Here is a 13459-nt window from a genome sequence, read left to right as displayed (position 1 = left end):
TTTACTGCCTCTGCTCTGTTGAACTTTCCTCCTTCCAAGGCTTTTTATTTCGATTTCTGTCCCATCTCTTGCTTTTTCCTCCCTCGGCTGCCTCAGAGCAAAGCCCACACGGTCATTCGTCCCGGAATAATTCTCTGAGGGCCGAGAAGGAATCTCTCAGAGACTGTCATCCTTCCCCTTGCCTGCTTGGGTTGCCTTTTTCACTGTTGTAAACTGCTCTGAACTCTGAGCTGAAACAATGTAGTTCATTGAGTACTATAACATTTCATTCTAGAAACTCTCCTTGGAACTTGGCACAAAATGAAAAGCTTTGATGGGTGAGACAGTGATAGAGAGAGGGGTGTGTTGTTCGGTTTCTTCAAGATGGGTATGGTGACAGTCAAAGTTGCTCAGTCGTGTCCGACTCTTTGCGACCCCATGGACTATACAGTCCATGGCATTCTCCAAGCCAGAATACTGGAGTGGGCAGCCTTTCCCTTCTCCAGGGGATCTTCGCAACCCAGGGATTGAACCCAGGTCTGCTGCATTGCAGGCAGATTCTTTACCAGCTGAGCCACAAGGGAAGCCCAAGCTGTAAAGTCAGTATCAATAATACTATGTTGTTTTGCTTAAGAGGAGTGAAAAGGAGTTACCAGGAGCAAGCAGTGAGAGCTTTTCATTTTCAGATAGAATTAGTTTAGATTTCACCCCATCACTGCCTCAGTCCCTGGATGGACAACCTCTGAGCCACAAGCAGGCGCAAGCTCGGGCGCTGCTGCTGTGCCCCTGGGTGTTTTCCCAGCAGGCTCGTCTTTACTAAATAATGGCTGGTATTCATCAGGCGCTTGCTCTGTGCCGGGCGTTGTACTGTGCCCTTTGCGTGCCTTATCGCCTTTCGTCCTCTCAGTAGCCCTATGGGTTGTAGAATCTCATACCATCTCATTTCCCTGAGGTTTCAGGAGTTGAGCAGCCTTTCCAGGGCCACACTGGGTGTTGAATTTGGGTGTTTCTGACTTGCCTGAGGTCCATGTGAGCAGGAGGAGGACGGAAGGCAGAGGCTGGGGAGGAGCACCTTTGGGGTGTTGCTCCTGTTTTTGCTGTTGGGTCAGGGCCGAGGACCATTCCCAGCATGTCAAGTTGGGTGGGGTGACCAGTTGGCAGGGTTCAGAGTCAGATAGCTTATTTCAGCCCAGGAATGGAGCAGAGTGGGAACAGGCAGATGGTGAATAGGCAGAACCAGTAGAGCAGCAGCCTTGTTCCCCCTGGCCGCATTCTTCCTTCATCAAGGGGAACCTTCTTACCTTTTCTTGACCTTCTCTTCTGCCAACTGTGGGCTTCCCAGGTGGCTCAGACGGTAAAGAATCTGCCTGCAGTGGGGGAGACCTGAGTTCGATCCCTAGGTCAGGAGGATCCCCTGGAGAAGGGAATGGCAACCCACTTCAATATTCTTGCCTGGAGAATCCCATGGACAGAGAAGCCTGGCGAGCTACAGTCCATGGGGTTGCAAAGAGTTGGACTCAGAGACTAACACTTTCAGTTCACTCTCTTCTGACTGAAAAACCGGTCTTGTTACTTACTCCCTAGGCTGTTGTCTCCTTTCTGGCTCAGGGGAAACTGCCCACAGGTTAAGGATGAATTGAGTAGTATAACAGGGAGCAAAATAATGCGAAAGGCAGAAGAAGGAAAAACGAAGCATGGTTTCAGTTTGCCAGGCATTTTCTCGTTTATCTGTTGATTTGATTAGCAACCAGTACCCAGTCAGGGGAGGCAAAGATGGTTATATCCTCATTTTACATGTGGAAAAATGCAGTCAGTGCATATTGAATGATTATTCAGGGCTTCTTGGTAGAAAAACCAGCCTGAGGTTTGAGCTCCACCTCCTAGAATTCTTTGCGCTAGACTCATCTGCACATGCGCACATGAACTTGTATGTTTAACATACCCCCGGACACCTGGTGCCAAAATCATATCCCCAAATGCTGACTCCAGTGAGTTACTTATATATGTTATGCACATCATTTAGTGGGTAAATCTTGAGACATTTAACTCTTAACAGCTCCTACAGGCCCCTTTTCAGGTGCCCACTCTTGAGTGTCCTGGATACCCGTTGTGGTTTTTTTTTTTGGATAGTGGATTCATGATTGAGTTCATTTCCAGGGGAGAAAACCCCTGGGCCTTGTCTTCTTCCTCCAGACTGTTTGATGACTCTTGCAGCCGGCCACTCTGACCTTATCTGACTCCTTGCTGGTAGAGGTTTATGGAGCTTTTGTTTTGTTTCTCTTGCGGCCAGCTTTGCAGCTTGGAACGATACTGGAGGAGTGACATGGGTCCAAAGTGGGCTGTTCTGTGTAACTTCTTGTTCCTCTCAGTTGCCTGGGAGATCAGTGAGCCCAGTTATCAAATGCCGCCGCTGTGTTCAGCCCTGTGGACGATCCAGGGTGGAGAAGAGTGATCAAAGTACCTAGCAAGGTGCACTGCATTCATTCATTCGGTAGCTCAATATTGAACTCCTCTCCTGTGCCAGGCCGTATCCCGAGTACTGGGGGTGTAAGGGCAGACTCGCTTCTGCCCTCATGCATCTAGTGAAGGGCACTGTCAGTGCAGTGGGCATTCAGTAAATAAAATATTGTCATTAAGGCTATTCCTGTAATAATTGTAGTGATGTCATTAATAGAATAGTGAGTGCTTTACCATCTTGATGAGATTATGGGAAATGAAGAGATCGTATTATCACACCCAGTGGTCTGCCTCCCTGTAACTTCTCCTTATCAAACCAGCAGACTCTTGAGAGTCAGGAATGTGTTTTCTGTTGTTGTTGTTTGTGTGTCTCCTGGCTGGAGGATGAGACTTGTAAAGGTTCATCACTCCTTTAGCTGGAGTAGAACACCGTGTGTTTGAATTAGGAGCGTTGACCCTGGGGATTTGTGTTCTGAGAGTTACAGGCCCCTGAGCATCTTCCTGGAACTCCAGTCTGGGATCTATCTCACTGACGCCAGCGCCCTTCCTTCCTGGCCTGACTTTTTTTTTTAATTTCGTCACGGCACACATGTTTTCTCTGTTTGTGGCGTGAGCTTCTCGTACTGTGGAGCATGGGCGCTAGAGCTCACAGGCTTAGTAGTTGTGGCGCTTGGGCTCACTTGCCCTGTGGCATGTGGGATCTTAGCTCCTTGTTTAGGAACCTGCATCAGCTGCACTGGAAGGCAGATTCTTAACCACTGGACCACCAGGGAAGTCTCATGGCCTGACTTCTTATAAGGACTGCAGTGTTTTTAAACTGTAAACAGGAATTATGGATAGATGGAGTTTGACTAGTAAGTTGTTCTTTGTTTTTTAATAGTCTTACTCAGATGTAAGTCACATACCATGTATTTATCATCCTTTTAAAATATACAACTCAGTGCTTTCAGTATATTCATAACGTTGTGTGGCCCTTAGTACTAAGTCCTTAGCATTTTCATCAACCCAAATAGGAACCCTGTACCCACTACCAGTCACTCCCTATTTTCTGCTTCCCTTCACCCCTGGCAGCCACTGATACATATTCTATCTCTATGAGCTGACCTATTGTGGACATTTCATATAAAAGGAATTATATAATATGTAACATTTTGTGTCTGGCTTCTTTCACTTAATATTTTCAACGTTCATCCATGTTGTAGCATATATCAGTACTTTTTATAGTTGGATAATATTCAGTCATTGTATAAATATACCGCATTTTGTATATTCACTCATCAGTTGACGAACACATGGGTTGTTTCCATCTTTCACTGTTATGAATAAGGCTGCTGTGAAGATTCATGTTCAAGTTCTGTATGGATGAATGTTTCTAATTCTCTTGGTTTATACCTCGGAGTAGAGCTCCTGAGACATTTGGTAACTCTGTGTTTCACTTTCTGAGAAACTGCCATGCTGTTTTCTAGAGTGGCTGTGCATTGTGCATTCTCATCAGCAGCGTTTGAACATTGAAGTTTCACTGTATTCTCACCAGAACTTGCCATTATCTTTTTGATCATAGCCATCCTAGTGGGTGTGAAGGGATATCTTGTTGTGGTTGGTTAGCATTTCCCTGATGACTATGGTGTTGAGCATCTTTTCATGTGCTTATTGATAATTGAATGTCTTCTTTGGAGAAATGTCTGTTCAAATTGTTTGCTTAATATTTAATTAGGTTATTTTTTCCTTACTGAGTTGTAAGAATTATTTACATATTCTAGACCATTAGTCCCTTATCAGATATGTGGTTTGCAAATATTTTCCCCCGTTCTTTGGATTGTCTTTTCATCTAATGGTATCCTTTGCAGAATAGAAGTTTTTAATTTTGATGAAGTCCATTTTATCCATTTTTTTCTTTTGTTGTATTGATTTTAGTGTCATATCTAAGAAGACATTGCCTAATCCACGGTTGCAAAATTTCCTCCTATGCTTTCTTTTAAGAGTTTATAGTTTTAACATTTTTATGACCATTAAGTTCTTATATACTGACTGAGGCTTTCAAAGTTCCTGTTAGCTGTTTGCTAGGGGTAAGTGTCAGAGAAGGCAATGGCATCCCACCCCAGTACTCTTGCCTGGAAAATCCCATGGATGGAGGAGTCTGGTAGGCTGCAGTCCATGGGGTCTCTAAGAGTTGGACACGACTGAGCGACTTCACTTTCACGCATTGGAGAAGGAAATGGCAACCCACTCCAGTGTTCTTCCCTGGAGAATCCCAGGGACAGGGGAGCCTGGTGGGCTGCCGTCTATGGGGCCGCACAGAGTCGGACACGACTGAAGCGACTTAGCAGCAGCAGCAGCAGGGGTAAGTGTTGGGTGAGAGGCTATTATCCTGGGACTTCTTTTCCTTGTCACATTGACAAGTCAATCGAGGAGCCCTGGCAAGCACTTAATTCTTGCAGGTGTTTCTAGCTATTTTGCAGTTTTTGTATTTCATTGTCTTTCCCCTCCCCCCTCCCCCCCTCCCCTTTTTTGGGAAGGTAACGAATGAAGAGGACTTCATTAGGAAATTGGACTGCAAACCTGATCAGCATCTGAAAGTGGTTTCCATTTTCGGAAATACTGGGGATGGGAAGTCTCATACCCTCAACCACACTTTCTTCTATGGCCGAGAAGTCTTCAAAACCTCCCCTGCCCAGGAGTCCTGCACTGTGGGAGTGTGGGCAGCATATGACCCAGTCCACAAAGTAGCCGTGATAGACACGGAAGGGCTCTTGGGAGCTACAGTGAATCTAAGCCAGAGAACACGGCTGCTGCTTAAGGTCCTGGCCATCTCAGACCTCGTCATCTATCGAACTCATGCAGACCGACTGCACAATGACCTCTTCAAGTTCCTTGGGGATGCCTCAGAAGCTTATTTGAAACATTTCACTAAGGAGCTCAAGGCTACCACTGCCCGCTGTGGCCTGGATGTCCCCTTGTCCACCTTGGGCCCTGCTGTTATCATTTTCCATGAGACTGTGCACACCCAGCTGCTGGGCTCTGGTAAGTAGATGGGGTTCGGTTGTCATACTTTGACCTTTCTGGGTACACTGGGCTGCAGTAGTGACTTGGTGGCGGTACATTGCCCAGAAAAATTTCTGCCTGGGCAAGACATAAGGAAGTGTTTCGAGAAGGACGACATGATCAACCATGTCAGAATCTGCTCATGGGCAGGATGAGGATTGAGAATTGCTGATTGGCTTTGGCGATATAGAGGGCCCTGGTGATCTGGGTAAGACCGTTTCCCAGGGATGGTGGGCCTGAAAGCCTGATCAGAGTGGGATCAAGAAAAGAGAAGGAAAAAACTTAAGGTAGTATATTGATCTCTTTCTTCTATAAAGGGAAGCAGGTAAGTGACAGCAGGAGGCTAATGTGGGATTTCAAGTTTTCCCTTTATTGAACTTTAAGACGCGAGGTATTGCAGATACTTGGGTATTGCTGGGAATGATTCACTAGAGCAGGAGTGATGCACAGGTGGAGGGCTGACCTTAGGAATGTGGACGGCTCATCTGTAACAACAGGAGAGAAGGGAGATTATATGGACACGATTACAGGTAAGTAGGTAGGCGTGGTGGAAGGTGTCTTCTTGTTTCTGTTTTCTTAGAGAAATAGGAAGCAAGAGCATCGCCCGAGTGGGAGGGTGAGGGAGCAGGTGCGACAGTGATTGGATGCAGCGGGGGCAATAGTGTTGGCTCCAAAAACAGTTTCATTATGAACGTTCGTTTAGTTAACAAAGTTTATTAAGTGCACAAGGTCACATGCTGACTGCCAGGACCCCAAACTGAAAAGAAAACCAATTCCCACCCTCGAATAGCTGGTAGTCTAGTTGGAGAGGCCACATGTGTTCCATTCCGTGGTGGGTGTCGCTCCTGGAGCTGTGAGTGTGCAGAAGAGGGACACTGTACACATCTTTGTAGGAAAGAGGAGGTGACATTTGAACTTTAGAGACTGGCTAAATAGAGGAGGGGAGGAAGGATGGTCTAGGAAGATGAACCTGTAGTGGTTTGAAGGAGCTTATTGTGTTCAGGGAACTGTAGGTATTTGTACACTGAGTTCCTGGATTCTGTTCCTGCCCATTTCAATGCATTCTCCTCAAAGGATGGGGAGTGATGTTTTTTAAAAGCTTAATTTATACTTTAGGTCATGTCATACTCCTGCTTCCAACCTGTCAATGGCTTTCCATTACATCAGGATACAATCTAAACTCCTAATTATAGTGTCCTCACTCCTGCCTCTGTCTCTGAACTCTGCTTACCCCTTTCACTCCCTCCACTAGCTATACCAGACTTTTCTCTGTTCCCATCTTTGTACATGCTACTCTGTCTACCTGGAACACACTTTCCTCCAGCCAGCCATCCTCTTTCAGATTCAGCTCAACTCTCAGCCCTTTGGAGCCTTTGCCAAGTGTCTCCTTTAAAATGGTCCTTCCTGCACCCTGGTGGTCCTGTCTTGTTAGATCACCCTGTTCATGTTCATCAGGGCAGCTGTCGCTCTCCAAAATAATCCTGTTTGTTTGCTTACTGGTTTTTGATCTTTTCCCCTTGGAATGGAAACTCCAGGAAGGCAGGAACCTTGCCTGTCTTATTCACTGCTGCCTTTGAAGAGCCTGGGTGAGTGCTTGGCGCACAGGAGGCTGTCATCAGGTACTTGCTGAATGAAGAGGCTCAGTGTGTCTGAGGCTTAGATTGTGTGGGAGGGAATAGTGGACACAGTCAGGAATCAGATCATGCATGGATGGCCTTGATTTAGGTCTCAAGTATGACAAGATCCCTTGAAGGATTTTAAGTAGGGAGTTAATGTGATCAGATCTGTATTTTCAAAAAGATCCCCCACGGCCTGTTGCAGGATGAACTAGAGAGGCACGTGTAGAGGCAGGGAGGTGGCCAGGAGCTTATCACAGTACTAGGTGAGGAGTGATGGGGCCTGAGCCAGGGCAGGGCAGCAGGTGGGGAGTGGACAGACTGGGACCCTATTAAGGAGTTAGAATCCGAAGGATCTGGGTCTAGGATACCTCCCGTGATTAGCATTTTTATGCCACTTTGGATCTTCACAGCTTTGGTGAGGGGAAGGTCTAATTTCCTGTTCAGGGTTTTGAAATAACCAGCCTTTCAAAGTAACTTTTTTTTCCATAGGCTTTACTTAAAAAAAAACAAAACAACCTTCTTTATTTTTGGCTGTGCTGCATCTTTGCCGCTGCATGGGCTTTTCTCTAGATGCAGCTTGCGGGGGCTGCTCTCTAGTTGCAGTGTGCAGGCTTCTCGTTGCAGTGGCTTCTCCTCTTTCGGAGCACAGGCTCTAGGGCGTGAGGGCCTCCGTAGTTGCGGCTTGCGGGTTCTAGAGCACAGGCTCAGTAGTTGTGGCGCATAGGCTCAGACACTCTGCAGCATGTGGGATCTTCCCGGAACAGGAATCGAACCTGTGTCTCCTGCGTTGGCAGATGAATTCTTCAGCACTAAGCCATCAGGGAAACGCCCCTGCTTTTTTTCTTTTGCTTTATGCCTTGCACTATGCTAGGTGCTTGTTTATTTGTTTTTTTTAAATAAAAGCTGAATAACAAAGATAACATTTTTTTCCTTAAATTTTTAAACATTTTTATTTTTTTGCCTGTGTCACACAGTATATGGAATCTTAGTCCCCTGACTAGGGATCAAACCTGTACCCTCTCCAGTGAAAGTACAGAGTCTTAACCACTGGCCCACCAGGAAAGTCCCAACATTTTCTTAAAATAAATGCAGACTTAATGTTTCTTTGTTACTCAGCTCAATCAACAGCAGCTATGTTTTACAAATGAAGAAACTGAACTCAGAGAGCTTAGGTTATGTAACCAAGGAGTTTCCAGCTAGTAGGCTGCAAAATTGGGAGTCTGAATCCAGAGTTGTTTGTGGATCCAGAACTCTGGCTACTTCTCTTTGATGACTGTACCTTTAAATTGAGCTAAAGCCATATTTCCAGTGTTTAATTGGAATGATTTTGTTGTTAAAATATTAAAGGAAATTATGCTATATGACTCAGGGAACTCAACCCGGGGCTTGGTCACAACCTAGAGGGGTGGGATGGGGAGGGACGTGGGAGGGAATGTTCAAGTGGGAGGGGACATAGGTAAACCTATGGCTGATTCATGTTGATGTTTGGTAGGAATTAACACAATCCTTCAATTTAAAAAAATAAATTTTAAAAACAACATAATCCTTTGTCAGCACAGAATCTAGTTTCTAAAGAATAAAATAATTTAGGTTTTAAAAAAAAATTAAAGGAAATTAAAACCAAAAGTCCATCGAAGTTTTATCTCCAAAATGATTATTGAATCTGTTTATACTGCTGCTCCCTAAATTTCTGGATAAATGTTAGATAAACTACGGGAAGGCTGATACCTTCACACAATGGCAGTTGTCTGCAACTTCACCAGCATAAGATCAGCGCTTCCAGAGCAGCTATTTATTTTAAATGCTCACTAGAAGGTGACTGGTGAAATCCATCCATAGGATGAAAGACTTATGTAGCTGTTAAAAAGAAGGAGATGTCTCCTCACAGTGTATCAAGTGTCCAAGGACACACGCTTACCGTATGTTGTTAAGTGATGAAAGCAAGTTGCACGTATGTGTTGGGAATTATGTAGGAAAGAAAGTCTGAAAGGGTAATCACTGGACTGTAGTTCCCTTTGAAGAGTAGGAGGGAGCAGAGGACCTACGTTTCTTTCCTTTTATGCTTTGACATGTTTGGATTTTTTACAATAAGCACACTAAAAAACAAAAAGACACTTCTAGTTAAAAATCCATCTTGTAATGCAGGGGACTCTGGTTTGATCTCTGGTTGGGCAACTGAAACCCCCACATGCTGTGGAGCAGCTAAGCCCTCGTGCCGCAACTAGAGAACCCGTGAGCCACAATGGAGATCCCTCATGATGCAGCTTAGACCTGCTGCAGCCATTAAATAAATAAATATTAAAATTAAATAAATGACTCTCTCTTTTTTTTTTAAGTTACTTCCTTGAAGTGTAACACACATACCAAAAAGTGCACAGTATATCAGAAGTGTATCCCTGAGCACTTTCACAAGCTGAGGGTACCTGTCACTTCAATACCAGGCCCCACTTTACAGAAACCCCTGCTCGTGCTTCCTTCTAGGCAGTTCCTTCCATCCTGACTTCCAACAGCATAGAGCAGTTCTGCCTGTTTATGTACTTTTATATTTACGGAGTTACACCACATATTCCTTTTATAATGAAAGACAGGAGACTTAAGAAAGGCCCCTGTTCACACACCTGTTTCCACAGATCACCCCTCTGAGGTGCCGGAGAAGCTCATCCAGGACCGGTTCCGGAAGCTGGGCCGCTTCCCGGAAGCCTTCAGTTCCATTCACTACAAGGGGACGAGGACCTACAACCCTCCCACTGACTTTTCTGGGCTTCGGCGTGCTCTGGAGCAGCAGCTGGAGAACAATACCACCCGTTCTCCCCGGCACCCCGGCGTCATCTTCAAAGCCCTGAAGGTCAGTTGGTTTCTGGCCTGAGTGCTTCTCACTGGGGCACCAGTGGGTGGTTAGGACACTCAGTTCTCCAGCTTCTGTTGGTGCTGGTGATTAGAAACCTGGGCCGCAAAGAGAGGATCTGTGAAAGGAAGGGCATGAGTGCAGTGTGTTACCTGTTGAATGGTGTCCTCTTGCCAGGAACATGAATCTTGGATGATAATTAAAAGGTCCTCATCTTGGAGAAAAACCTTATTTTACCATTCTTTATAATAAAGACATCAACTCAGTTCCTGCCAAGACTGCTTCTGTTTTAAGGTTTACTTTGTATACGCCCCTGTGTTACCATGCCTGCAGGCGGAGGACAGAGGAGCAGGGAGGGAACAGGGTCTTTGGAGCAGTGCTGGGAGTGTGGGATTTGGAGAAAGGACACTGTTGACAGGAAGACTTGAGCTAGGGATTTGAGGGTGCTCTGAGGGTTAGGGCATAGAGCCCGAGACCGGAGGAGATAGGAGAACCGGTTTCCATAAAGCTAGGCTGGCCTGTTTGACCCAGGAACAGACTTTGGGCATATGCTGATTTGCTTCATCCATGGAGTCTAAAAGGTTTGCGGTGGGACACAGTGTAAGCAATTTCTGCATCTGGGTAAACTGTATATGGAAGTTTGTTATACTATTTTTGCAACTTTTCTACAGGTTTGAAATTACATCAAAATGAAAAGTTAAAAAAAACAAGAGAAGGGAATGAAAAGTTACTACTCAGACAAGTTTATGGTTTTTGCATAGTGGTTACTAAAGGCTGTGTTTAGTAACCTCACAAAATTCATATCTTGAAATACTTTAATGCCCAATTAGTATACATGTACTAGTATACATACATATCCAGGGGTTTGGGAGGTGACTGGGTCATCAGAATGGAACCCTCTTGAGTGTCTTTAGCACCCTTACAAATGGAGCCCCAGAAAGCTCCCTTCCACCAAGTGAGGACACTGAGAAGGCACCATCTGTCAACCAGAAGGCAGACCCCCACTTGGAGGCTGCCATGCTGCACCCTCATCTTGGATTTCCAGCCTACAGGACTGTGGCGAATAAATTTCTGTCATTTATAAGCTTCCCAGTCTGTGGTATCTCATTATAGTATCCTGATTGGACTAGAAAAACTTGGGACTCTGGAGTCAGACAGAGTTGTGTTGGGATCCCAGTTCTGCCATTTACCTGTTGCTTGGTCTTAGGAAATTTGTTCGTTCATCCATTCAACAAATAAATGAGTGGATCTCTGTGTCAGAGTTTGAGGTGCTGGAAATAACCGTGGAGAATAAGATAGACACCAGTGTTTGCCCTTATAGTATACTTCTTCAAGGGCTTCCCAGGTGACTCCATGGTAAAGAATCTGCCTACCAGTGCAGAAGATGACGAGTTCGATCCCTGGGTCGGGAAGATCCTCTGGAGGAGGAAACGGCAACCCATTCCGATATTCTTGCCTGGAAAATCCCAGAGAGAGAGGAACCTGGTAGGCTAGAGTCCATGGGGTCACAGAGTCGGACACGACTGACCACACATGTCCTTGTAATGGCTTAGAGGTAGTCAGGTGGAAGATTACACCCAAATATTGGGAACATTCTTAAATGCAGGCTGAATCCGTACTACGTTATACAAAGGGCTGTAAAATCTGATCCTTAAGACTATTGACAACTAGGCCAATGGCTGCATTATAGAGTTCCTTAGGTTTTCTCAAAGTTAACCTGCTTAGTGTTTGCAGAAGCCCTTCAGGGACACCAGGTGCCGTGAGCAGTAAGTAACCTGTGCTCAGAGTTCTTGGATGCCCTCCTCCAGGCGGGTTTGTCAGGTCCCTTTCTGCTGTTGTTGTTGTTACATTGTGTTTTTACGAGGTGATATGATTCATGAAGCTTTCTGTGATTAAAAAGAGCCTGGTCAGCTGGAATTTTGAGGACTCTTGGTAACCGTTGGCCTCAAGAGTTTACCTGGATCTTGTATTTCCTGTTCTCTGAGGCAGGCTCTGTGCTGTACTGAGGTGTGGGCCCACAGCTCTGTCCATGCGATGGAGTTACCTGTTTAAGCTTGTGCTTCGGGCTCTCCTCAGGGAACTCTGGGGTCTTGCAACTTGTTCAGATCCTTGAAAAAATTGTTTTGTCTTTTTCTGGTTGTTTTTAATCTTCTTTAAATTAGAAGTTGTTCATTCTCTGATAATCATGCTTAGAGAAAGCTACCTTTAAGGTCTGCATTAGGCAAATTGACCTAGGAGAGGTGTATTGCTATTAAAATACTCTTAACAGAAGTCTTCATAGTTCAAAGCAGTGTATAATATAATGGCCATTTATTTTTGTCCACTTATTTTTTGTTTTATGTTGTATTTTTTTTCTTTTAAGGTGGCCTTGCATTCTTTTTTGGAACAAAAGAGTAGGGATGGTCATAAACAGATAAATTATCAGTGCCAAAATAGCTTGTTTGACTTTCTGTTTCTCCCATTTTTTTCTTTCTCTACTGGTATTTATTCTTCACCTTGTCCAGTGCCTTACTGACTCCCTGAAGAAACACTTCAAGAAGCCTTGGGATATATTCTAGTATGATTTATATGATTTTGTTTCCTCTGTGATTTTCTCTTTATTTTACATAAGATACACAGGAATATTGTTAGGAAATAAATGTATAAACCTTTTGGGAAAATTGGGAGGCACTGTGTGCACTGTGAGGCAAGACTGTGATGGCCAAAAAAAGAAATCGCAACCCTCTAGCAAGACCACCACTGTGCAAGGGTGAACACTGACAGGTTAGGCAATAAAATGTCAAAAAGGATATGAAGCACTGTAAACTTTTACAAACTTCTGGTTGAGGTAAAATTAGTATAGCCACTTTGAAATGCAGTAGTATAAAGAAATGCATAATATATATTCCAACCATGTCATTTCTAGAAACTGGCCATAAAGCAACTCTTCCACAGGAACACAGAGACCTATATGAGGATGTTAATGGCAACAGCCTTGTAATAGCAAAGAAAAAAGCAAACTAAGTGTGCAAAAAATAGATAAATGGGGCATTATATGATTCTTTTCTACTTATTTTAAAAAGAGAATTGGGGTTGTGATGTATCTATGTGCCTTATATACTTTGCTTTTTTTTTATGGAGTGTTGAAGCCTAGCATTTTTTCCATGCTATTAAATATCCTATAAAACCATGTTTTTTTAAAAATAGCTGCATGCTTTTTCATTTATATGGATGGATCATTTTTTATATGTAGTAGTTCTGCCCTTATTTTAATAGTACTTTCCATTTTTCCTTATATTTTCTGAGTACCTAAAGGTATTGCCCCGGAGAAGGCAATGGCACCCCACTCCAGTACTCTTGCCTGAAAAATTCCATGGATGGAAGAGCCTGGTAGGCTGCAGTCTATGGGGTCACTCAGAGTCGGACACGACTGAGCTACTTCACTTTCCCTTTTCACTTTCATGCACTGGAGAAGGAAATGGCAACCCACTCCAGTGTTCTTGTCTGGAGAATCCCAGGGACAGGGGAGCCTGGTGGG

The 13459-nt window shown here is 44.5% G+C and overlaps 1 protein-coding gene across 3 annotated transcripts in view; it reads left to right on the top strand.

The window, feature by feature from the left end:
* Positions 1 to 13459, top strand: part of ZFYVE1 (zinc finger FYVE-type containing 1) — a 44873-nt gene that overhangs the window by 16514 nt on the left and 14900 nt on the right. For all 3 annotated transcript variants that reach the window (XR_009738807.1, XM_061429347.1, XM_061429348.1), the window contains exons 3-4: positions 4953 to 5457; positions 9728 to 9942. Coding sequence is in view for 2 of the 3 variants with exons in the window: in XM_061429347.1 (XP_061285331.1) it covers positions 4953 to 5457; positions 9728 to 9942 (720 nt within the window). In the remaining variant the exon portion in view is untranslated. The remainder of the gene's footprint in view (positions 1 to 4952; positions 5458 to 9727; positions 9943 to 13459) is intronic.

The sequence above is a fragment of the Bos javanicus genome, chromosome 10 (genome assembly GCF_032452875.1).
Source record: "Bos javanicus breed banteng chromosome 10, ARS-OSU_banteng_1.0, whole genome shotgun sequence".
In the NCBI taxonomy this organism is placed as follows: Eukaryota; Metazoa; Chordata; class Mammalia; order Artiodactyla; family Bovidae; genus Bos; species Bos javanicus.
Note: the sequence above shows the minus strand (reverse complement) of the source record. Positions and strands in the feature narration are given on the sequence as shown.